At 39.1% G+C, this 27,874-nt stretch overlaps 1 protein-coding gene across 1 annotated transcript in view; it reads left to right on the plus strand.

The window, feature by feature from the left end:
* The first annotated feature begins 14,082 nt into the window (after nucleotides 1-14,082).
* LOC106087654 (nose resistant to fluoxetine protein 6) overlaps nucleotides 14,083-27,874 on the plus strand; it is an 85,401-nt gene continuing 71,609 nt past the window's right edge. Inside the window, exon 1 of the mRNA XM_013252774.2 lies at nucleotides 14,083-15,356. Coding sequence (XP_013108228.1) covers nucleotides 14,936-15,356 — 421 coding nt within the window. The 5' untranslated portion in view covers nucleotides 14,083-14,935. The remainder of the gene's footprint in view (nucleotides 15,357-27,874) is intronic.

A 27,874-nucleotide genomic window follows, 5' to 3' on the forward strand; every position in this document is an offset into this window, starting at 1 on the left:
TTTTATTATCAAAATGCGTGCTCTGTTAAGAAAGTTCATCGCGAGTTAATATCGAAAAATTATGTTCATATCGAAAAATTGTATTAATTTTTGGCTTAATGGGTACGTAAATAAACAGAATTGTCGATTTTGGAGTAAAGATCTGCCAGAAGCATTCCAAGAGCTACCTATGCATCAAGAAAAAGTCACAGTTTGGTGCGTTTTATGGGCTGGTGGCATCATTGGACCGTACTTCTTCAAAGATGATGCGAATAGAAACGTAACAATGAATGGTGAGCGTTACTGTGAGAAGATTTTTTGAAAAACTTTCCTATAGATCTTCAAAAATAACTTTTTATATGGGCTTCAACTAAATTCGTGGAAATTTTTCGCAGAGTCCATGGTGGCGTGTTCTAGATCTAGATCTAGACTACATTTTGGTCGGACTTCGGAAATCTTAATACAACTTTCAAATTCTTGCGAAATTGAATAGTAAATGTGTTTTATACGTGCTTTAGACACTATGTTGCCAGATCGATCTATATGCCAGATATATCTTAATATAGTCCGATCTGAACCATACTCGGGTCGAATGGAAGAAGGTTTAAAACAACTTACTGTTAAAAATGTCAGCGAAATCTGGTAATAAATGCGGCATACATGGGCTTTAGACACTAAACCGGTTGATTGGCCTATACAGCAGCAATATCTGAATATAGTGAGTTTTGGATATATGGGTCGGATATCGGGAGTCTTTATAAACTCATTGCTTCAAATACCAGCAAAATCGGATAATAAATGCGTCTTTTATGGGCTTTAGACCCTGTCGGCAAATCGGTCTATATGGCAGCTATATCTAAATATAGATCGATGTGAACCATATTCGGATCAGATGAAAGAAGGTTCAAAACATATCAATGTTCAACTCACATTTAAGCCAAATCGGTTAATATATGCAGTTTTTATGGACGTAAGGCCTTAAACCGGCAGGTCGGTCTATATGGGACCTATTCCAAATCTTGGGCTTATATGGTCCAATTTTGAACCTAAGTCTTCTATAATAATAAATAACATCTGTGCCAAGTTTCATCACCCCAGGTTAACTCCTTCTATTTTTTTGGCCAACTTTACTATGAACTCAGGACACTGTACTTCGTTACCTGCCACATCTTGATGACATGGAACCCAGCAGAGCGTGACTGCCTTTCCTATGGTTCAAAGAAGCTCTTTGCATCTACGGTCTATATGGCAGCTATATCTAAATATAGATCGATGTAAACCATATTCGGATCAGATGAAAGAAGGTTCAAACATATCAATGTTCAACTCACATTTAAGCCAAATCGGTTAATATATGCAGTTTTTATGGGCGTAAGGCCTTAAACCGGCAGGTCGGTCTATATGGAACCTATTCCAAATCTTGGGCCTATATGGTCCAATTTTGGACCTAAGTCTTCTATAATAATAAAAACATCTGTCCCAAGTTTCATCATCCCAGGTTAACTCCTATTTTTTTGGCCAACTTTACTATGAACTCAGGACACTGTACTTCGTTCCCCGCCACATCTTGATGGCATGGAACCCAGCAGAGCCTGACTGCCTTTCCTATTGTTTAAAGAAGCTTTTTGCATCTACTAACCAGTTACGACCTCACACGGCCCGAAGCCAAAGACTTCAGCACCGCCTGATTTTACACGTACATCGCACAGTGGGAGAAAATCGAAAAAAACCTAGTAAAAAATATGCCGGTTTTTTTTGCAATTTTTAAGGAGATTTGCTTCGTATTTTGCAAAGGCATTTGTCGTTCGATTTTCATTTTTAAGCATGATTTGATTTGTGATCAAATTTACGACGATTTTGAAAAGTATTTTTAATGATTAGTCTTTATTGAAAAAACTTGCTTCAATACCCCAATTTTTTCTTTTTTGTTGGCGAAGAGATCATATTGAAAATGCGTTTTTAGTGAAATTTGAACAAGATATGTCAACGTAAATGGGTGCTATATGTACCTCAAAATAAGCAATTTTTTTTAAATTAAAAAAACCCCTCGAGTTCAAGATTTCCAAAGACCAGATCCCCCAATTGGCCACATGTTTCTTTTACTCCATATGTCCCCCAAAACCATGCAAAAAATGTATTAAAAAAAAAGACTTTTATTTTCAATATTAAAAAGAATTATTAAGATATCTCTATTAGTTTTTTTCTTTTCTTGAAAATCGAACCACAAATGCCTTCGCAAATTGCAAAATGCGAAGAAGATCTCGGTCAAAATTGCACAAAAAAATTCAAGCCGAATATCTCCGAAACCAGTGGACATATTGTAGACCTCAAGCGGACTCAATTTTGAAAATCACCATATTTTTTGCTAGTTTTTTCGATTTTCTCCATTGTGCATCGTGACAGTCTGATCTGATCTTTAGTCTGATCCTGCTCTAGTGCCCCATCTAATTTAGCACCATTTGTGTTTACAGAGGGTCCATCACAATAATAATGAGTCGCGCCGCATATAGCATGACGTCACTGCAGCACAGTCCCCCGTTGAACAGAAAAACACAATGTACCTGACTTCCACACACCCAACATATATATAGGTGAAAAACATAAAATCGAAAATGCCACTCAGAGACTCTCTCGGGCACTTCTCCTTGCCCCAGAGATCAGCACTGCCGCGATAACTTTTATCTACTCGATCATTCTCTGCAAGACAGAGTTGTCCAGAAAATTGTGCACACTAGACATCCATAGGTGAGAATTGGCCGAATGACCGCCGTAAACATCCAGTGCACAGTTCTGGACATAAGCCCGCAACTCATAAAAAAAATTGCCCGTTATTCATTTCCCCATTTTGTTGTTCAAAATTATTAATCCTTGAAAACTTTATAAGAAAATTGGCAAAGCTATAAAATAGAGGCTAAGCGCAGATCCCCCTTGAAGGGAATAAACTTAGTGTAGCATATTATAATACAAAGATTTCTCCAATATGAATATTTCTCGAATTTCGAAAAAATAGGTGTACCAAAAACAAATTCTTGTGGCAACACTATTACTCTATAGCATCTTGTATCTAGCTACAAAGAGAGTGTGAGTAGAGAGAAAGAGCTGACCCTGTAAACGGGATTATCTTTTGCAGAGACCCCTTATCTCAAGTCTTTGCTGCTGCTAACTGCTGCAGCTACAGCTCGAGATACGCTGCGTGATCTCTGCCAATCGCCGTATTCGTGTCAGCATCAACGTTTTTTTATGGCTTTTGTGTTTTACTGCGATCAAAATACTCCAATAATGAGGGGATTATGCAATTTCCAATGACCTTTCTTTTTTGTTGCTATTCCCAATGTGGTCATGTTGTTTGTTTTGCTATAGTTGTTAAAACTATCTGTCCTCTTCTTCTCCTTCTTGGTAGTAGTCGCCATCAACTTTTTATTTATTTGTGTGCATGTTTTTAGCTTTTGTTTGATTTGGTTATTTAGTATTTTTAAGCAAAAAATTGTTTGAAGCATCAACAACAAACAAACTATCGCACACACACACACACACTCTAACATAGACTAAATAAACAAAATGAAATGAATTGGTTTTGCAAATTGTGAAGAAATGAATAATTCAAAATCTCAACTTCCCCAATTCATCGGAAAAGGCACGGGCCATGCAGATGACCAAGCGACCGACCAAGGCAAGTGATTTTTTTCTTGTTGGGCTGGCTAGCTGCTGGAAATGTGGTAGGAGCTTTATTGTGAATTCTACGCCAAGAAGCATTCATCACCAATGGCTTAAAACGTCGTGGGGGGGAGTGAAACCCAACGACGCGCCAAAGAAATAATATTTTGGAAGATGTTAATCAATTTGGTATACATCAAGTCAAGAAACAATGAAAAAATCCATGCAATGACCACATCTCATCATCATCATGTGTCCATGGCTGGAAGTGATTGCAGACATGTCTTTTTCAGTACTCAGTGTGAACTGAGATTACGAATTTTGTAAATACATACAATGCCCCTTACTGAGGCAGGTTGCCAAACACAGATTGAGAAAACAAACGTTACATTGCACAGTGTCCAACTGACAAGCTTAAGTTTAAATTTTTTCAACGTCTTTCTTTACAGGTGATGAAACTAGGGGTGGAGACTGAAAAAGTTAGTAGAAACTTAACGAGTAGTATGCGTTATGACACTGTAGGAAAGTTTAAAATGCAAAAAAAAAAATGGCAACGACATACATACATGATGAAAGCGCTCCTTGTATTGATGATGTTGATTGTCCACTTTATGAAAATTTGGCGAAATTTGTACTTGGGTACTGAAAGTCTCCCTTAAGAACCCATGATATGTTTGAGTCAAACATCCTTTGGGCGATAAATATCACCCGACCCTGATGTGTCCGACATAATGGCTTTTGGGCTTAGGGAGACATACTCTGTTCACATCTTAACTTTAATTGGCCATGATAGAACATTTGTCCCATTAGCCGAACGTAGAATAGCGTTCCAAGCGCCCAATCTTCTGCGCTCTTGCTATAATCTCTGACACCAAGTGTCGAGCCGTCTCCTACCACTTGATCTTTCTATAGGGCTTTTGGCCCTCCCGGTTTGCGCGTGCCATCGCGATCGCCTTTAAAAGACTTCTTTGCTGGAGCATCTTCATTAATTCTGACAACATGACCTACACAACCGTTGTATTTTGATACGTTTAATTAGGCTAATCTCGTCATGCCGCTCATACAGTTCCTGGTTCATACGACGTCGATACTCTCCAAACTGGTCCATAAATTTTAAGAAGAAACTTTCTCTCAAACACTCCCAGCACTGCCTCGTCTGCTTTCACAAGTACCCATGCATTGGAACCATGTAACAACACGGGTAGTATGAGTGGCTTGCATAGTGTGATCTTCGTCTGTCAAGAGGTGGTTTTGTTTCTAAACTGCTTGCTCAATCCAATGTAGCATCTGTTTGCCAGTATTATTCTTCGCTATATTTAAAAACTGGTTTCATTCTTTTCGGTTACGGCGGTGCCGAGTTAGATAAAGTTGCTAACTATATCAAAGTTTTGTTTACCAACTTTCTCCATTTTCTTTATATGCTCGGTTGTACAAGGCGTTATGAGAGTTGAAACCATCCATTTCGTCTTATCTCCATTTACTGCCGAACCCATTTTCACTGACTCTATTTCGATTCTTTCCAAGGCAGAAGTTACTACTTCCGATGCCCAACCTATGATGTCGATGTCGTCGGCATAGGCGAGTAGCATGTGTTCTTGTCTTGTGATTAGTGTGCCATATATATTCACACCTGCATCTCGTATAATCTTCTCCAGCAGGATATTAAAGAGATCACGCGATAGGATGTCTCCTTGTCTGACACCTCGTTTGGTATTAAAGACTTATTAATTTTGCCAAACTCAGACATGGCTTGAAATAACTTCGACGGTAAAGGGGTATCAAAAGCGGCTTCTTAGGTTTCTTGTCCTTCTTAGGTCTTTCCAGGATTTGGCGAAGTGTGAATATCTGGTCCAGGGTGGATTTACCAGGTCTAAAGCCGCATTGGTAGGGCCCAATTATCTCATTAACTTTAGGTTTTAATCTTTCACACAGATCGCTCGAGAGTATCTGGTATGCGATGGGAAGGAGACTTATTCCTCTGTAGTTGGCACATTCCGTCTTGCCTCCCTTGTGTAGGGGATATAGTATGCTGAGATTCCAATCATAGGGTATGCGTTCTTCTTGACAGATCGTGCAGACAAGCTGACGCATACGCCTTATCAGCTTGACGCCTCTGGTCCTATTTAGTTCAGCGGGCAACACGTCTATACCATCATCAGGGATTGGGTTTGAAGTATCCTCTTCGCCGCCACTGTCGGACACTAGCAGCTGGGTAAAATGTTCTTTCCATATTCTCAGCACATTTCTGTATTAGTTACATTTCCTTCTTTATTTTTGCAGGAGGATGTGCCTGTACCAAAACGATCAGTTTGATGCTTGATTCTTTGGTAGGATTTCCGGACTTTATTCTGACTCCTGTAAATTCGCTCACACTTACTTCTTTCCATTTCTTTTTTCTTTCTGCGGAAAAGACGTTTCTTCTCTCTTCTTTTCTCCCGATACCACTCCTTTATCTGGCTCCTTGCTACTGCGGCTTCATACTTGGCTTCAGTAGCATTCCGATACTCTCGGTCGTACTATGGGTTTCTTGGGGGAGGTTTCTGGTACTCAGGTACGGATTTCGAGGCATTTTCCATGGAGTGGGTAATGGATTGATTGCATGAACCTTTTTAGTTTTCGTGGTCCGTCAACGTTAGAGGAGTCTGTACTTACTTTTATTTGGTTTCTCAGAGTAATTCTTATAATTTTTCGGGGTTGGTTACTGAACCAACCGCATGGGTTTTGTGGGATCGCACGTGTATCCCTCGATGTCACGAGCCTCTTGCTCCAAGATCTGACGCTCGCCTCCAGCCGCCCCTAACCTGGGAACAGACGCTGATGTTGGCCATTGGTTATTTGGAGGCGTCAATAACTCGCTTTGTCATCTCGAGTATCATCTAAGTCAGAAGTTGTTCTTTTTGGCAGGAGATACACGTTACCCCATGAGAGGAGAGAATGTTCCATTTAGGTTAGGTTAGCTTAGGTTGAAAAGAGGGTTCGGATATTAATCTGCCTCATGCTACTATGGACATACACCTAAGCCAGTAATCGGATTGAAAAAGAAAATCTAAATTAGGAATTCAGTGCTACTTACAAAATCCCTAATTTTTTTCAATACAACTCCCCTAAGTTGGCTCACGTCTGGTATTGCGTCCCCACCTAAGTACCGGTATCTGTTAGACGCAAAAGCCGAGCATTGACAAAGGAAATGCTCCAACGTCTCATCCTCTTGCCCGCATGCCCTACACATGCTATCACTTGCCGCACCGATTTTACATAAGTGAACTCGTAGACCTATGTGCCCTGTTATGATACCGTAAGCTATACTGACCTCCTTCTTACTTCCTTTCAGTAAAAGATTCGTCTTCTCACGATCCGGATCTCCCCATAGAATTTACGCCGTCCTACCGACCGTTTCGCTATTTCACCATGTAACATGCGTCCGTAGCCCACGCCCTTAACTCGGACTGCGTTGACCCTAAAGGCTTCGGGTTAACCAAGTTTATTGACGGCAGTCCTTCTTACACTCCAAGACTGTTCGTGATCTTACCGTCCTGGTTGTTATTGCCCTGATGGCTAGATTACTGTCCATAAAGATGTTCACACTTGACAGAACCGTATATGGTCAGGCAGTCGAAAACAGATCGCAGTCCCTGCGTTCTCAATGTAAACACCTGGTCCACTATGTCCCCTAACTTTGATCGATCCGTGTAACATGATCTTCTAGATGACAATACTAGGGTTCCATCAATGCAAGACATAGCTGCAATGGCTGCCTCACACTTCATCTGTATTGTGGTCTAGTGGACGGCGCTTCGAAAGTCCAAGTACTATCCAATACTCAGCCGGATCCAAAGGATGGATTGTTTGTGCATCGAAGTCGCACTGGGGACGGCACCATCTGATGCAAATGCAAATTTGCCCATGAACATTCTGTAAAGAAGTGGAGCAAACGTCTCACACACCAATGAGTGTAGTCCAATTCAAGTTTTAAGGTCAATGATAAGGGGCATCTTTTTTTTAGTCCGAACAGCGTGCCACAGTGCGACACGTCTTTCAGGAGAAGTTTTCACACGATATAGTACCTTACAAATGTCCCCAGCATTAGGAAGGGATAACCGACGTTGAAAATTTTTCAGATGTTCTCGCCTGGATTCGAACCTAGGCGTTCAGCGTCATAGGCGAACAGGCCAACCTTTGCGCTTCGGTGGTCATCATCTGATGCACTGAATTTAATGCTACAGTTAATGCCTCTGGACATTGAGATTTGACAGATTGCGGCGATCACTGCTGTGAGACTAAAGGGCCTTTATCTTTGGTCATACGGGATGTACGACACTATATTGTCCTTGATACAATGCCCGATACTCCAGTCAGTGTGAATTAACCTTTGTCTAAGCCGCTTTTGATAAAACTAGTACTGTGACAAAATACTGTACCAACAGATCTCGCAGATCTTTCAAAGATATGGCTGAACAGTTCCTGGGTACCGGGCAATAGATATATCCCAGTGAATTATAAAAATATTGTCCTTGATACAATGCCCGATACTCCAGTCAGTGTCAATTAACCTTTGTCTAAGCCGCTTTTGATAAAACAAGTACTGTGCCAAAATACTGTACCAACAGATCTCGCAGATCTCTCAAAGATATGGCTGAACAGTACCTGGGTACCGGGCAATAGATATATCCCAGTGAATTGTAAAGCAGACGTGCTTGCGAGACTAGGAACTACCTTACATATTGCAATGGCTCCAGCCACATGTAAGCTAAGCCTTCAGAATAAGTCCCAAAGGGCAACGAATGACAGATGGTCACAAAGTTAGGTTTGTGAACACTTGAAAATATCAACCGCTTTACAATCATTGGCTAGAACAGAGGTCTCAGCCATTGTGTCCGTAACAGGTCACTAACTGAAGGTTGCAAGTAACGATTTCTGCAGAAGTTGTATGGACTCAGAGGAAAAGGAGACTGTAGAACATCTGCTGTGTAACTGTCCCACACTGGCAGATAGAAGAATTTTCACTTGAGGTTCTACTTTCTTTGAGTACTTGTCTGAATCGGAGGAACTTGTTTGAGTGGAACATTCGCAAGTTGTTGGGCTTTTTAAAGCGCTCTGGTTGGATGGTTCAATGGTAGGAACTAGAAGGAATCTTCCTTCTTCTGTTCCTGTGGTGTCACAATGGACGAAAACGTCTAAGTGAGTCTGATGGCAGACTGCCACTTATACCAAACCTTACCTAACCCGATTTTGCTGACATTCATAACAGTGAGTTGTCTTAAGTCTCCACCCGACCCAAGTATGGTACATGGTACATCTGATGCTGACTCTTTACCATACTTTAGATATTACTGTTGGAAAGGAGTTCCCAAAATAGTCACCTCTATAATGTACCAGGTAAAAAGTCGTCACTATTCTTGAAAATTTACTGCAAACCTAAATGGTGCTTAAAATTTTTACCACATGTCTCGTTGGAGATCCTTATATTTTTACCACATGTCTCGTTGGAGATCCTTATAAAAAGGATTGCTGAAGAAATGCGTCCGACTGTAACGACTTTATCTATTCTACAAAGTGTCTGCAGACTGGTCTGCACAAAAGCTGGTTACTTCACAATAGCATTCGAGCAGAAAATGCTTTAACTCAATACAACGAATGTTATTTTATTTACCAATGTATCTAAAAAGCTTTCTGCGACACTGTAAATCTGATCGGTTTACTAGGATTTCCCTTGCTAGATACGGGTAACAACTTCAATTAGTTTTACTTATTTGTTAACTTTACTTTATTATGTCATACTAGAGCTCGACAAACCAATACTCTGCCACATTTAAAATTAAGAAAATTTTCCAAGTAGACAAGATATAAGAAACCTCTGCCACTTGTGAACTGAAGTACTGTTTAAAATCAATAAATACAACTACCATTACAAAATGTCATAAGGTTGCTGAATATGCAGGTAGTACATGCATACAATTGAACGTAAAATGTCAAATGATGTAACTTACTGATAACATTTAAGTTGCAACATTTGACTCTGAAGGAAATATTGGAAAGTTATCGTGAAGACGTTAGTTATAAGGATCCAAATAAGAATAAATCCCGCTGTAATTATTGATGTCATGATTATAACTCTTTAGAGCATAAAAGACATCCAGTTGTACTGAAATTCGAAATGTTCATGCAATTTAACATTTAGAGGAAATTTTATTGGAATTTTGAAAAAATCATTAAATTGTTGCCCTTAGAGTCAATATCTTAAAAATTTGGCGTTGCAATTTTGTAAATGGTTGTTAGGCTCTTTTGAATTTTAGGTTTCAATGTACTTTAATAAAAGTGCACCAATATTCGACAACGTTAAGGAACTCGTTTCTGTTGTAGCCTTAATTATGTTCCATATTCATTTTAGCTGTTTTTTACCCATTCAGAATATACACCACTCCAATATAATTGAATAAAATATTGATATCCCTTTCATACGTTCCAATTGATTCGAGGTTGAGTTCATTACCAATATAAAGATAACAAAACAGAGATATATTTACGGATGTTTTAATTGAGTATTATTAAACATCAGTCTTAATATAAGCCCTTGAATAAGGAAGAAATACTATCATGGATGAAATCGAAAAGAATGTTCTGTTTTCGTAAAAAAATAAAGGTATTTTCCATACCCAATCATTCTCAATTTCATGGACAATCACAACTGTTGTCGTTACTAAGTCAACTCCTCCTGCTATCAGTACTCCATCAAGTTTGTGGCCACAATTGCCTGCCCGAAACATACAACTTGTTAATCGTACTTTGAGCTGTGTTAATTTGACAATGGTTAATTCAATACCACAAATTAAACTGTAAACTTGCATCAGTCGTCTCGAATATTCTAGCAAAATTACTCATTGGCCTATGAATAGAATGGTAAAACCTGCTTTGTAGATTTTGCAGCAACCAAATGTTGCTGTTGAATTATGTTACAATGGACAAATATAACTATGGATATTGATGACTATAATGAATAGGTTAGTTTAAGTGGCAGTCTGACCTTTTACCTTAGACCTTTTCATCCATTGGGATGCCACACGAACAGGAGAAGGAAGATGCCTTCTAGTTCCCACCATTAAACCATGGAGATCGTTTAAAAAGCCCAAAAACATGTGAATGTTTACAACTGGTAAATCAGACAAGGTTTCAAAGGAATGCGAAGCTTAAGTGGAACTCCTTCTGACTACCAATGCGGGACACACACACAGCAGATGTTCTATAGTCTCTTCTTCCTCGAGGTCCTCACAGTCTCGGTAGACCTCTTCAAGTCTAGACCAGGCCAAATAATTTTGGAATGCCCAAAACCCCGCTTTGTAACCATCTTTCATGCGTTGCCCTTCGGGCCTGATACTGATCACTTAGCTTGCATATCGCTTGAGGCATACCCACAGATTCCTGTTCCCCTTGAATCTATAGAGTAGTTTCTAGTCTCACAAGCTTGTCGACTTTACAATTCCCTGGGATATCTCTGTGAGCCGATACACAGAAGAGGTGAATTTTGAAGCCATCAGCCATCTCGTTGAGAGATGGCCGTTCTTGAACTCAGAAATACATTATCCAGGGATTTATTGGCTACTTGTCTGTCTGAGAAGGTATTTATGACAATCGTCGTAACGACATTAGATCTTAGCCATTCCACCACTTCTTTAATCGCTTGATACACACTGCAGTGGTCGGGTACCCTTCTCGATATTACCAATCCAAGTTCTTCAGAGTACAGCCCAACGCCCACTTGCTCGTCTAGTTTGGAACCATACGTATAGAAGGCTATGTAACTTCTATTACCCGGGATATTATAGTTCCAATGGGTTCTATCAGGAATACTTTTTATCAAAAAGCGGCTCAGGCAGTGTGTAATCCACAATTCATGGGATTCGAAGAATGAATCGAAGAATGTATTGAGGATAACACAGAATGTATTGAGGATAACACAGTGTCCGGAGGCCACCGTAGTGCAGAGGTAAGCATATCCGCCTATGATACTGAACGCCTGGGTTCAAATCCTGACAGGAACATCACAAAATTTTTAGCGGTAGTTATCTCCTCCTAATGTTGGCGACATTTGTGAGGTACTTTGCCATGTAAAAACTTCTCCCCAAAGAGGTGACGCTCTGAGTCACGCCGTTCGTAAAAAGGAGGTCCCTCATTGAATCGGACAGCACTCATTGATTTGTGAGAATTTTACTCCAGTTCCTTAGTGAAATGTTAATGGGCAAATTTGCAGTGTCCGTAGGCACCGCATGACCAAAGGGAAAGCACCCTTCGCCTCACAGCAGTGGCCGCTGCAATCTGTCTGGCCACGAAGTCTGGTGGTATTAGATATAGCTTTAAATTCATGGCATCAGATGGTGTCGTCCTCAGTGCGGCTGTTATTATCAAACAAACCATCTTTTGGATCCAAACAAACCATCCTTTGGATGTGGTCGATAGCAACAACTGCTGAGTCGTCTCCCAAACCCCCAACCCAACCGCTTCTATAAACCTTTAGTTTTAACTTATTGAATCCGTAAGATACAAATCCTTCAGACTTGTTGAGATCTGCGAGACAGCCGGAGTTTAGTATGAATACTGCATGTCTCCGGTCACCAACAGCCTCATCCAATCTATCAATCTTCCAGTCGGTGGTTGAAAGATTGGAATTACATTCCCTTAGTCTTCCAAGTATGGATTCAGCATCTGAGGGAATTTTTGGTATCCAAGCATGAGCCATTGGTCGAAACGGAATATCTTCCTTCTTGACTAAATCTAGGGCTGCACCGGCTAGATCTCGCCAATGTTTTTTAGCGCAGAACGACACATTTCAATTGAGCGTTGATCCCTGAAGGCAATTGGTCTGCATTGGCCCCGATACCAGCCTGCACCGTCACAAACTGGAGGAGACACAGGAAATTCCGCAAGGACATCGAAGTTTGAGATCTTAAACACCTGGAAGTCGCCATTGAATTCCGATTTGTCTGAAATTATGCACGTAGTATTCTGTTATAACTTCTAACATCAGTGCTAAGTAAGGTCTAAATCGGTCCATAACCTGATGTATTTCCCATACACACCGATCTACGGATTTTAGATCTTGAGCCCCTGGAAGTCGCAATTGTTGTCCGATTTGGCTGAATGTGGTCCAAATCAGTTTATAACCTGATATGGCATCCACATAAACCGATATCGCGACTATACTTCTTGAGTTTCTAGAAAGCACAATTCTTAACCGATTTGGTTGAAATTTTGCACAGTCACTATTTCTGTAACCTCTATGGCCCGAATCTGTTCATCCATGATCCTTTTTTCGACTTGACAAACGCGATCCATAGTGGAGGGTATATAAGATTCGGTCTGACCGAACTAAGCACGCTTTACTTGTTTCATCTCTTTTTGCTTTGTTTTGAATAATTTTATATTAATTTGGATTATTTGCATTTCCTTTGCTATTTTTTTATGCCAATCAAACCCAACTTTGCTCGAAAAAAATCAAAATAAAAACGGGCACGCTAAACAGCATAGTTTTACTGTTATCAGGGAATAAACTCTCATTTCAACATTCACACGGAAGAGCCCCAAATAATGACAGGGGCATATTTATTGGACCTTGTGTTTCCATTGTGTTGGGTTGTTGTTTTTGTTTTGGGTAATTTTTGCAGCATGCCTTTGGTGGTATGGGTATCATTCCGCTATTCCCTTTTAGCAGTTTGGCCAAAAACAGGTAAAGCAAATTCACATGGGATGCAATACAATTCGGTTCGGGTGGAAAGATGTAACCGGCATCATGGAAGTGTCTTAACCAGAAAATGGTCATTGTTGTTGTATTTGAAGCAACAAATAAACCATTTGCATCATACCTTTAACGCTGGATGGCCACTTAGCTGAAAGATCGAGTAACCAGCCATCAATCCAGCCACAAGCTGCAGACTTTGATGGCAGCGTCGTCAACCATCAATGGCATTGTAAAGCCCAACAAACGTTACCACATACTGTTGTAGACCGTTTATACACATACGAATATATGAATGTTGGTACGTACTTGATAAGGCTGATGCCTGATAGATATGCCGAAAATACTGCTGCTGCTGCTGCGGAGAGCCAGCTATGTTAGCACTGCTGAAGCAGCATAACGTCTCCCTATAAGCCAAAAACGGCATTGGTAGCAACCCACCGACGCTTAGAGCCAAAGCTGCAACCGAGCTTGAACTTTTCGCCAACGAAAAAGAAAACGGCTTTTCAGTTCACTTTCGTTTGTCAAGCCATTGAGACGCATCCAGCGCCTGATAGCCGAAAAAATTCCCCAAACCTTTTGTGGCGAGACCCAACTGCAAAAACAAAACTCAAGTCTCTACGAAAAGCCCAGTAAGATCACTTAATATCCGTTTCGTGCCGTTTTCAAAAAGTATATCACTCGCTCGCTACAACGTTTATCTCGTCGCTTTAAGATCTCTGCATGAAAAACTGCGCACTCGCTGGCTGTGCACATGCGCGTCGCTGATTACTTGGTGGTGCGTGTTGAAATATTTAGCATATTTTTATAAGCGTTGAAGACGCGCAGACGCAATTCATAATCGTGCGATCACACAAGTCGGTCGTCAGTTACCTTTGAACGCGCGCGCTCGTTCCTACGTCCCATGTGTTGCCGTGATATCCAACTGGGTCATTACAGCCAAAGTGAGACTAAACGCACAAATCATCGGTGTGCACTTGAAAAACGAAGAAAATAGAAGCGAAAAAGAAGAAGAAGAAGAAAAAATAAAAACAAATATTAAAGAAATTCTACCGCAACGAATTCGAATTAACCAAACCAAACTACCTTCCAAAAACCAAACAAAACCGAACCATTCATAAATAAAAAAAAATCAAAAGAAGCAACAAAAACAAAAGCAAGCATTTCAGTGCCCTCCAATAATATTACATAAGTGAAATTGAATAATACTACCCATAACAAGAGGAGGTGGAAGAAGAAGAAGAAGAAAAAAAGCAAACGAGAAGCCAGCTTTGAAGGGAAGGGTTCCCCCTAGTGCAAGATTGGTGGCAATAAAAAAATATCAATGATCTGTGGAAATATCAACAGCCCAAAAAAGTGAAAGTTATACAACAACGCCGCGGTTTGTGTCATTGTTTGTGTGTCACCTTTGTTTTAAATTTCTTCGAATCATTTTGTCGATTAGCCGACCCCCCTCCCCCCACAAAAAAGTGTTAAATTCCCTGTCCCTACATCGCACCTTGACAAAAAAGAAACAAGAAAAAAAAAGAAATATTGACCAAAAAACCAAAAAACGAAGCATTTAATTTACATAAAATGTGTGCATTTCATTCAAGGCCCATAGCGGCTTTTCTTCCCCTGCTGCTTCTAGCTTCAATACCCAGCCTCTATGCAGCCATCGAAAATGGTGATGGAGGTGGGGGCGAAGCTCGTATCCTCAACATAACTCAACACCTTGAAACCGTACAACATGAGTTGCAACCTTTAAATTTACGTCTATATCCCACAAATGATTCATCCACGCCATCGCTGTCAACGCCCTCGACAATGCCCACGGATACGGATGTAGTGGATTTGAAGCTGACACTACGTCTCAAGGAAATGCTGAACATATTCGACTTGAGCTATCTCGCTTCTCAGTGGATTAATGTAAGAAGTGATGTCTCAGCGAATTGTTCGCAAGATATCTACAAGTATTTCCAGGGATTACAGCAAGCCAAAATCTGGGCTATGAAAAGTAAGTTGAACATTTTCTTAAGTTACAATAAATAAATGAAAATAAATGAACTTATAAGAAGAAACCCATGTTAAGGTTCTCGTCATTTAGTTAAAAGGTCACGAAGGTCAAAAAGGTCACTTTTTAAAACAACGCACAAAAAACTTTTTTTGAAATAATTTTTTTTAGCAAATTTTTCAATAAAAATAAAAATTTTACAGAATCTTTATATAAAAATCAATTTGTGTTTGTTAGTTTGAGTGTGCCATATAGACTCAAAAACGGCTGAACCGATTTTCTTGAAATGTTCACAGATGGTGCATAATGATCCCGTGGTGAAAATAGGGTACTACATTTTTTGATATCTGAAGGGGGGGCGGACCCTCCCCCTTACCTTAATTTTCAGAAACGCCAGGTCTCGGAGATGGGTGGTGGGATTTAAGTGAAATTTTAAGTGCTCTCTTATAATAGCCTAATAATAAAAATTTGGTATCCAAATTTCGGATGGGTTGCCTAGCGCGTCCGCCCCACCCTTAAACCTACTAAATATATATTTAGACCAATCACGACAATATGGGACTCAAATGAAAGGTATTTAGGATAAGAAAACGTATCTGATATCCAATTGTTGGACCAAGTGTTAGGGGGTCCACCCCAACCCCCGAAACACCCCTAAATCGGACATATTTATCGACCACGGAAATATGGGACTCAAATGAAAGGTATTTGCGAGCAGAATACGAATCGAATATCGAACGAATATCCAAATATTAGGGCCAAGTTTCTGAGGGTCCACCCAGCATGGGGCTTAAATAAAAGGTATTTGAGTGTAGAATACAAATCTGATATCCAAATGTAGGGCCAAGTGTTTGCGGGGCCTCCACTCACAAATACACCCCCATAAGCGGACAAATTAACGACCATAGCAATATTGGGCTCAAATAAAAGGTCTTTGGAAGTTAAGCAGGAATCTGATATCAATATTAGGGAAATAACACCACCCATATAAGACGAATTTGCTGACCATTCCAATATGGGGCTGTAATAAGAGGTATTTTAGAGAAGAACACGAATCTGATATATATTTTCAGGGCGAAGTCACTGAACGGCCGCCCCATCTCCCAAAAACACTTCCAAACCGACCATGTTTGCGACTATGGAAATATATGACTCAAATGAAAGGTATTTGGGAGTAGACCACGCATTTGATATCAAAATTCGGGAAGTGGAAGTCCCACCCCCATAACGTATTTGCTCACCATGACAATTTGGGTCTTAAAGGAAGTGAATCTCGATATTGATAGTTTATATAAGGTGTTAAATGAAAGATATATGAGATTAGAAAACGAATTTGATATCCAATTTTGAGGCCAATGCCAATATGGGGTTCAATTAAATGATATTTGAGAGTATAGAACGATGTTGATATATTCTCTGGGCTGTTTGGGGGACCACCCCACTCCCTAAAAACACCCCTAAATCAAGTATACTATATACGACAAAGTGGGGCTGAAATGAAATGTATTTGGGAGAAAAGTACGAGATTGATATCCACTTCCCCAAAACACCCCACAAACAGCAACTATTTACTGACCATCGCAATATGGTGCTCAAATAAAGGTATTTGGGACTCGAAATCGAATCTTGTATTCTAATGTGGGACTATGTATTTGGGGCACCGCCCTTTTCAAAAACATCCCCAAAGAGTACACATTTTGGGGCCAAGTGTTTGAGGACGCCTCATCCCATAAACTTCCCTTAAACCAATGGCAATATGGGGTTTAAATAAATGGTATTTGAGCACGATGCTGATATTTTTTTTCAGACCCAAGTGTCTTGAGGACCACACCCAAATCGGACATCATGACAATATCGGGCTGAAACAAAGACTTTTAAGAATAGAGTATATCAAACACCCAAACGTTAATGAACCTAAACCCTGCAAGCGAATTCATAGATCATACAGGATTCAGATAAAGACATTTATATTCTTATACTGTCAGTCAAGCGATATACATATATTATTTTCGTACCATGGTATTTCACTAAAAGCTCTTTAAATTTCAAAAATTAATATTTAAGGGATAATTCTTTTCCATATAATGTAAAAGAAGGCGCAGCGGAGCGGACGTTCTTTTGGGCTTTACAACTCACTCTAGTTGGAATGGTTGTAAAGCACCCATGATCTATTTGACATCTCCTTCTGATGATTTTTCTTGGTCGAAAGTGAAATCGCGATAAAGGAAACCAGTCAAATGATTCTAGCAACAACACACTTTTTGGTGACTTTTAAATGTTCTTTACTATACTATTCTTTGAATAAAAAGCATTAAAGACAGACAATATCCTCCAATGGAATCTCAATATGATTTTAAGACCAAAAGAGAACGCGCAAACAGACGAAATAAAATGTTGTCAACATTTTCTATAGATATAGAATTTTGACAAAATTTTCTGTAGAAATAAAAATTTGACAAAATTTTCTATAGAAATAAAATTTTGACAAAATTTTCTATAGATATAGTTTTGAAAAAATTTTCTACAGAAATAAAATTTTATCGTTGGATTTTCTTGTCCAGCTGAAACCAATAGGGTTTGTTTTTGTTTCTATTTAGAATTAGAAAAAATAAATACTCTTTTTTAAATAGTTTTAATAGACAAAATGTGTTGATATTTATGCATTGGGAAGGCTATGGAGATTTCGACTTCAAAGGTGACTAAGCATTATGATCAGTCCATTTTGCCCCAAAAGGGTGACAACTACTCACTAATCAGTGAGCTACCCAATGGTAGGAGCATGTCTTTTTGAGACGAACATTGGATCATATCAGGGTAGCTTACGAAATTCGTCTTGAAGTGCACTACGACCTCGGTTGAATTCACCTGGTGGTCCTTGATGGAGCTTCACTGGTCCTTGATGGAGCTTCATCGCCAAAAATTTAATTAAGTTCATTGATGTACTGTTGTGGATTTAATCAACGTCGAAAGTTGAAAAAAATAATCGCACGATTAAAGTTACTGTAAACAACACAAATAGCGCTCGTATGTCAAAATGTTCTGAGTACGCATAACGTCAAAAATGTCAAGCTTTACGATAGAGCTGCCAGTTGGCAGATTGCAATACAAGGGTTGTCCAATCCCGAAATATAAAAGGCAACCCTCGTATCTCAAACTCAAAAAGACTATCCAGCATTGTGTGTGTAGCTGATGCTTTATATTTTTTGATTTAGAGATATTGGCGGTTGGTGATTTACCTTTCTTACGGCGCTCGAAGAATGTTATCTTTACGGGCCGTGGAATTATGACAGCTATATCCAAATATGGTCCGATCTGGATCATACTAGGTACGAATATCGATCGATATCGGCCAACCACAAATCGCTGTGCCAAATTTTGGCGAATTGGGGTAATAAATGAGACTTTAATGTGCCTAAGACCTAAAATCGGCAAATCGACCTAAATGGGGCTATATCAAGACATAGTCATATGTAGCCCATCATCCAACTTTATCCACCTATTGAAAAAAAATCTGTTGAAAGTTTTAGCTCAGTATCTTAACTTTTAAAGCCTGTAGAGTGATTACCATCGACAGACGGACGGACAGTTATGGACATGGACGAACAGTTCGTCTTAGAATTTTACAACGATCAAGAATACATATACTTTGTAGAATCGGAAACGGATATTTTGATGTTACATAATGTATATACCCCTTCCCCCATCCTTCGTGGTGGGTAAAAATAAAAAGCAAAATAAAATTAAATAAAATATAATAAAAAAATACAAAAACAAAACAAAATAAAATAAACAAATAAAACCGCGTTAAGTTCGACCTGGCCGTATCTTATATACCCTCCACCATGAATCGCATTTGACATGTTCTTTGAATGATATTTTCAAGTATATTGGAGATACATGAAAAAACGATGTTTAGAATTAAGCCAAGTCGGATAATATTTGCGCCCTCTAGAGGTTCAAGAATGGAGCTATATCAGGTTATAGACCGATTTGAACCATGCTTGGCACTCCTGTTGAAAGTCGTAGCAAAACATTGTGTGCAAAATTTCAAGAAGTCGAATATGAAGATCGGTTGATATATCAGGTTATGAACCGATTTGGACCATACTTGGCACGGCTGTTAGAATTTTAAACAAAACAGCTGGTACAAATTTTCAGCCAAATCTGATGGAATTGTCCCCTCTGCAAGCTTAAGAAGTCAAGATCTGAGATCGGTTTATATAGCAGCTATATCAAAACATGAACCTATATGGCTCATGAAATTCCCAACCGACCTACTCTAATAGGAAGTATTTGTGCAAAATTACATGTGTCTAGCCTTACTTCTTCGAAAGTTAGCGTAAATTCGACAGACAGAAAGACAGACGGACGAACATGGCTAAATCGACTTAAATGGTCAAGATGATCATGAATGTATATATTTTGTTGGGTATCAGATCAATATTTCAATGTGTAAAGGGAAAAACGTGTTAAGTTCGGCCGTGCCGAATCTTGGAAACCCACTACAAAAAAAATCACAAAAATTAACTTAGTTGAACGGCACATGTGTGCTGTGCCTACAAAATTTCTGCCAAATCAGACAAAAATTGCAGCAACTTCAGCTGTTCTGATTGGTGTTTTATTCGTACAATACTCCTTTCATTTGTGTTCGATGTTGCTGCAATCTGTATATATGTATGTTCGTTTGTGGCGTTGTATTAATTTATGTGTCATATTTTCGTTATTGGTCTATAAATCCTTTCAGGGGTGGAGCGTCTCCTCCACAAACACTACTTCTAAATTTTTTTAAGATTTGAAATTTTCGTTAAGCCTTATTGTCCGAAACTTATCTAAGTCCGAAACGACTCTCATGGAATTAATCTGAGGCTATAAAATCGGAGCAGGCCGCCGAAGGCAGAGGTTAGCATGTCCGGCTATGACGCTGAACACCTGAGGTCGAATTCTGGCAGGAATATCAGAAAAATTTTCAACGGTGGTTATACCCTCCTAATGTTGACGATATTTGTGATGTACTTTGTCATGTAAAATCTTCTCCCCAAAAAAGGTTTCGCTCTGCAGCACGCCGTTCGGACTTGGCTATAAAACGAATGTCCCTTAACATTGACCTAAAAATAAAATCGGACAGCATTCATTGCTTTGTGAGAAGTTTGCCCCAGTTCCGTAATGGAATGTTCATGGGCAAATTTGCATTTGCATAAAATCGGTAATAAAACATTCCTTACCATGTCCATGAAACAGAAGAAGTTAATGACATTCTACATCTAGTTCCTTATGTAATAACATCGTCACGAAACAGACTTATATTTCCTATCTTCTAAAACTTAAAACATAATACTCGGGAAATTTTCTTTTAGGCAGCAAGCTTTGAATAATAACTGGTATGAATCCTCAAGGTACACTTCTGTTTCAATCTTACCTTAACTGAGCTATGAATCATGCATGTATGAATCATGGCAGTGCTTGAAAATTTTTAGCTAAATCGGATGATGATGCTCGAATGAATCTATTGTAGAAGCATAAAAGGTTAGGGAAATTAATTTTATAGACAAATTAAACCTATACTAAACTACTAAATTTAATATGGACATTCCATTAAGGAACAGGGGATACATATACCTATGGATTTTGCAAATTGGATCTTACCATAATGCGTTAGTGGAGGAAAGGACAGACAGGCAAACATTGAGAAATGCAATGTTATTATGACTCACCCTGTGATAAGGAATATGCAAATGCAAGTTTGCCCACACTCAACCAAATTTGTTATTCAAAACAGCAAAAATGTTTGCTAAAACAGCAGTTTTTGTCTGCTGAAAATAGGAAAGTAGACATTACTGCTGTTTCAGCAAACATAGGGTTGCTGTATGCAAACATTTCTTACTGCTATTTCAACTAACAAAACCTGTTACTTGTTTTGATTACTTTAGGCAGTTTTTAGGAAATTTGTAGGAAGAGATGATTTAATTTGTGGAATATTACTGTAAAGGAGCTACTTTATCCATCCAATGGTATACATTTCAAAATATGGCTGAGCTAGCTCGCATTTTTTGTTATTGCGCTACTAATGTGTACATGACTGGCATGGTCTTATGTATCTAAATTTAAAGAAAAGAGGTTATGGAAAGTATACGTTCAGTGGTGATAATAAACATCCACTGAGACACACATTTACATATGTGTCCTATTTTTTCGTCTAACATCCCCTTCACAATTAAGCAGCAGCCAATTTCAGCAAACAACAGACTTTTCAGCACTACTGCTGTAATAGCAGCAAAATTAACTGCTAATATTCAGCAGACAGTATTTGCTATTTATAGCAATCTTTTTTTCTATTGGTGCATGAGCATTCCATTAAGCAACATTGGCAAACTTATCACATATCAATCAGTGCTTTCCCATTCAAGATTTAGATCAATGATAAGGGGACACCTCTTTAAAGTCAAGTACGAACGACGTGCCGTAATATGACACCTCTTTGAGGATAAGTTTTACATGGCATAGTAACTTACATATGTTGCCAGCATTGGGAGGGGATAACCACCGCTGAAAATTATTTCTGATGTTCCCTCCAGGATTCAAACCCAGGCGTTCAGCGCCATAGGCGGATATGCTAACCTCTACACTGCGTTGGCCTCCACTGAGGAATATTCGTTTACAAAACAATGGTTAAATATATATTTCGGAAATGTTGATATACTTTTTAAATGCATTTCACATAAATTAAAACTAATGTAAAACATGAACAAATAAACAAAACTACTTTTATTATTTGAATAATAATGAAACAAATGACCTAAAATTGGACAATATCCTACCGTTATATATTTTGTTTGAGTTTAACTACTTTTTGTTTAATAAGTTATCGAATATGTCTATACATAGTGTGAATTATGGCATTGTTTCATTGAATTTCAACCCAGATCTAAATTCAATGTTTGATGACACGCTTTGAAAAAAATTAAACGCTTAAAACAAAAATAAAAAAAAAAAACATCTAAAAATGAAACAATGGATAAATATAAACGAGTAGTATAAATACCACTTAAACAAACTCCAAAACAACATTTCGTAAATATATAAAACAAAATAAATGCGAGCATCAAAGTTTAACAAAAAGAAATATGGCACATGTGCGCAACCGTTTGTTTTGATAGCCTTTTATTCAAAATTGTTTAGCAAATACTCTGTTTTTGAAGATCATTGAAATAAATAAATTTGCTAAGCTAGTGTCCGTAGCCAAAGGGAAAGTTCCCCCCAAACTCACGGTAGTGGTTCCGGCAACTTGTTGATATTAAGTGAAGCATTTCATTTAATCCAAAAAGATGGCGCTATGGTGTGATACATAGACTGGTCATACTTTGGATCTGACTAATTATTGAACAGCAGATGGATTTTTGAAACATCTTTATACCATATATAGAAATTAATTGAAATTTTCAAAAATTTCAAACACTTTTTTAATTGGATCAATACAAAATTAATTGAAAATTTCAATAATTTTTTTAATTGGATCAATTAAATAATGAATTGTACATTTAAAAAATTTCAATAATTTTTTTAATTTAATATGCAATTTTTCTAATTGAAAATGTTTTCAATTACTTCTTCAAAAACAGTGGTTGGTGTTATAATTTTCGTGACTCAATTAAAAAATTAATTGGATCAATTAATTTCGTGATTGGAACTGAATTTTAATTTTTCTGTGTATATGGTCGATTCGGCTCACTTTCAACAAACCTACTTTTTCGAAACAAAACTATATTTCAATGAGTTTCATTCAATTTTTGGGCTCAAAAAGTAAAATTTATACTTATGGATAAAGCCAAGCCTAGGTTTCAGGATAAATTCATATAATAAAGACACCTCCTTTCCATAGACGAGTCTTTGCGACGCTCAGTGATCCTAAATAGAAATTCGTCCTACAAATGCCCTTACTTCGGCTCTAGTAGGGTTGTTTTTAGTTCGGTATAAATTTTTAATAAGGACTAAAGCTTTTTTTTCCACCCATGAGCCATGGCTAAGGAAAAATGGAACATTTTTAAAAAATGCTTAAATTGTTCAACGTATATATATATTTTTGATTTTATTACATTTTGAATGATTTTCTGCATTTTTTTCTTCATATACAACTTCTCACTTATCGAGCTCATATTGTCATAGGTACGCCAAAGTCATTTATCATACCATGAATTTTCTCTCTACCAAAAAATTGTCTTAATTTCGCAATGCGTTTACAAGAAAAATCATGTGATGTGTGAGCAAAGAAGAACTGACGATGACCTAAATTATGGGGCAACTGCAACATGAAGACAGGTTTTTTAAGGAATTGAATTTTTGTTGAACAAATACAAAGCACTTAACACTGTTACAAGTTTCCACACGCAAAAAAGAAAAAAAAAACAAGGTCCCCCCCCCCCATTCCCTTAACACAAATGGGCCAAAGCCAACTGACCCAGTGAGTGACTGAGTGACGAGTCATGGAGTCAAAAGCAGCAAATATTGCCAAAAGCCAGCCATAGAAAAATAAATGCACGAATATAAAAATAAAAATGTCTTTAAATAATTAACACTTTCAGTTTTATTTGAAATGTATTAACCCAGATTTATGGTGGTTAGACATCAGATTTTTACATGAAACAAAAACACAAACCCAGAAAACCAAACAAAAATGCAGAAGTTCCCCCCACTGGCAGCAGACAACTCAACATAATAGACAAATGCGCAAAGGCAAGTGAGCTCCCCCAAATCAGGTACTCTCAAAATGAGTGTCAGTGGCTATGAGTGATTTTCGTAATGGGTTCATGTTTTTTAATTGTATTTTAATTACCTCAAGGTCGGTTTATCAAGTTATTAACATTTGCCAAATGTACCCCCTCAAAGAAGTCACAGTGTGCTGGAGGACCAGGGCAATCCAACAGAGGATTCACGTACAGTTATTAACAAGGCAAAAAAAATGGAAAACCGTTATAAGCTTTACCATAGATCGGTCAAAGTTGTTAAAATATGCCTTATTTTCCCTTGGAAAAAGTCAAGAGCTCATCAGCAAAATAAGGTTTTCTGTTGATTTTAATAAATGCAACTTAAATCGTTGAGTAGATTCGACTTAAGTCGATTAGACATATGTGGCTAATGGGATTCGGAGACATATAGTATTCACACTACACTTCGACTGCCTCGAGTACTTCATTAAGTCGAAAGAAGTTGTATTCTACGGATATTACAAAATATAGCTGAAGATTTATAGGAGCGGTAGGGTTGCGGGTTCGGGAAACGTCTTAGCAGCTGTTGTGGAAGACTTGTCTATGTGAGTGGGCAATTTGGTTAGTTTTGGCTCAAGGTCTGCGCTTGCTGTCAAAGACGAAACTCCGAACGCATGTGACCGGAAGGGTGGCAGAAGACTCTTCAATGAGGCAAAACCACAAGTGCACCACGGGATTGGGTATTCTATAAGATAGAATTTGTAGCGTTGTAACGAAGATACAACGGAGAGCAGAGAAAGGCTTTGAAAAAACCCTGGATGGAATTGTGCAACTCTGTGGAAGATACATCCGATGTCTCTAGGCTACAGAAGATCCTAACCTTCACACTTATTATGGTAAATTCTGAAGTTAGGTTAGTTAAGGTTTAAAAGATGGTGCGAATATTAATCCGCCTAATGCCACTATGGACATACACCTAAGCCCGTATAAATACTAAAAAAGTAACACCGAAAAAGAAAATCTAAGTTAGAAATTTCGTGCTTCATACAAAATCCTTAATTGTTTTCCATGCCACGTCCCTAAGTTGGTTCATGTCTGGTATTGTGTCCCCGTATTCCGAAATTACGAAAGTCACTGAAGCGCTGAGATTAGCATGACCGCCTATGACGCTGAACGCCTGGTTTCAAATTCTGACGAGAACATCAGAAAAAAGTTTTCAGCGGTGGTTATTTCCTCCTAAAACTGGCGACATTTGTGAAGTACTATGCAATTCAGAAAAAGGTATGGCAGCAATGTACAAACCTCTCCCCAAAAAAGGTGTCGCACAGCGGCACGCCGTTTGAACTCGGCTATAAAAAGGAGGCCCTTTATCATTCAGCTTGAACTTGAATCGGACAGCACTCATTGATATGTGAGAAGTTTGCTCCTGTTCCTTAATGGAATAACCATGGGCAAATTTGCAATTTGGTCAGAGCACAAAATTTCAATGGAGAATGAATGAACGAAGAATGTGGCTACGGAAGAGTTCGTCACTGGTATAGCTTCGTCCGGGAGTGTTAAAGAAATTTTGTCTGAGTCGAGAATTCTTTGGGCGATCAAAAGTTTAATGCCTTTAAATCGCTAAGATGTGATAACGTATCACCAATCAAACTACAAGATGTGTGTAAGGAGATTTTCTCTGTTTCTATCGACATACCGTAAATACCTGTGGGATGAAGAGACACAAAATTCATTTTTATTCAAAAAGCAGAAACCTATACCACACAAAAGCAATCAGAATCTGAAGCTGTCATCCTTTAAACGATAGACTTTACATATGTAGGCCAATAGATACAAAGGTTAAGTTAGGTTGAGGGGTCGCCGTGGGGGTTACTAGCCGTTTCAATCAGAAACCTTAGGTCCATTGCGGACGCCCTTGCTGAAGGTAGACGAAAAAAAAACAAAACGGAGATAGAACAGTTAAATATACTCTACAGCACCGTATAGCAAAAGAAACCAATGCAAAAGACAAGAAGAAGACAATAATCCAGAGAGACAGTTCTGGCCTCGACAGAACTCTAGAATAACGAGAGAACTGAGTGTCTAAGGGGAATTTAGGCACGGAAAGAGGTGCAAGTCTGTGTCTTCTTCTCATAATTGCGGGCACAACTTCTCTTTGTCATCGCACATCCTTCAGAAGTCTGTCTCACCTTACGTCCAGCTTGACGTAAAAGACCTGGTGTTCCAATGACCATCAATTCGAATTCATTCATCAGCCAGCGCTTCACTCGCGCGATCATCATAGAAGGCCTTTAACACACCTAGAAGTTCGAGCAGTGGAGCGCCCTCTGATTCCATAGCACGACCTGCGACAACCAGCCATTCATTCCGTGTGAACTCGTTGGCCATTCTGAACCCCGCCACACCTTGATAGCTCGGAAAAGGCTGACAACCTTTTCCATTGTTCGAAGAAGCTCATTACATCATCTAACCAGTTTCGAGCTTACATGGTCCGATGCCAGTCCTCGGCGCCGCATAACTGTCCACGTATTGTGGCAGTCTAATAAGGCCGCCGCTCCCGCATCGATGAAGGCATTGAACTTCAGGATCTCGAATATATCCGCCTGAAATAAGTTGCAGCCGTGCAAGGTGCCCCGACACCAGAGGTCCTTTTCAGGAAAACGACCCCCAACCACTAAACAAGAAAGGACTCCCCTGTTATATAACCACTCGCGCCGTAGAAAGCATGTCACCATGCGGCATCCTCATCTCCCAGTAGAACAGAAAAATGGCCAAAGCTTGCGGAGCGCCTGGTACCTGACACCCTCAGTGTTAGATCGGTGTTTGTTGCCACAAACCCAAGATACAGGCTCAAAGAACAGAAAATGTCCAACGATTGAGGAGCGTCAGATACCAAACTCTTTCAGTCTTAGGGCGATCTTCTTTGCCACACATCCAACATACAGTTGCAAAATCCTTCAATCGAGAATTTATGTCAGGCCGCCGCAAAAGATGAATACCAATTCATCTTTTGCGGCGGCCAAAGTTGTCCGGAATCCAATGCCACATTTGGCATAAATAGACGCGAATTAGTCTAACACAGGTATTTATGGCATGTCGACAGAAGCAGCAAGTATTTCCCTTAACCAGGGAGCCAGTCTATCGCACACAGCTAAGCATCCAAGCCTAAGCACCCAACTCATTACTATCGCGTTGCGATAGAAGCGCAGAGAACAAATTCAGTCCCCTTTTACCTCTTTCTTCGACATTCCTTTTACAGCTTAGTTTCTGGTCAAGAATCACGCCCAAATACCTCGGCGTCAGCTCCACCCCATACAGAACAAGTCCCCTAAAAACACCCATTTTCCTCTTCCTGGTGAAAAGTATCAGGTCAGTCTTTCTGGGGTTTAGACCAAGCCCGTTGGCCCTTGCCTATCCAAATAGCTTTTTCTACGCCCACAGAACGAGATCCTTCATAATAGAGATAGAGAGGAAACGGCCAGTCACCATGATGACCATGATCATCCGCGTAGGAAACGATCTACACCCTCAACCACATGATGTGTAGATACATATCTCACGGTGAAGATTTCTAGAGATCACCTATCTCAACAACAGCACGCCTATAGAAAAGGCAAGTCCTTCATGATCTAGTCGGCTAAATAGAAGACTCTCTTGTTATCAAGGAATATGCAATTGTAGCATTTTTTGACATTGACGATGCCTGAGTGAATGTTCTATCTAACATTTTCGGAAGGCCATGAAAGTCAACTCTTGCCCTATATATTGGGAAAAGTTGCATTGGGTGTATAATGTAGTTGTCAGCGCTATAATGATATATGG

The sequence above is a fragment of the Stomoxys calcitrans genome, chromosome 4, assembly GCF_963082655.1.
Source record: "Stomoxys calcitrans chromosome 4, idStoCalc2.1, whole genome shotgun sequence".
Classification (NCBI taxonomy): Eukaryota; Metazoa; Arthropoda; class Insecta; order Diptera; family Muscidae; genus Stomoxys; species Stomoxys calcitrans.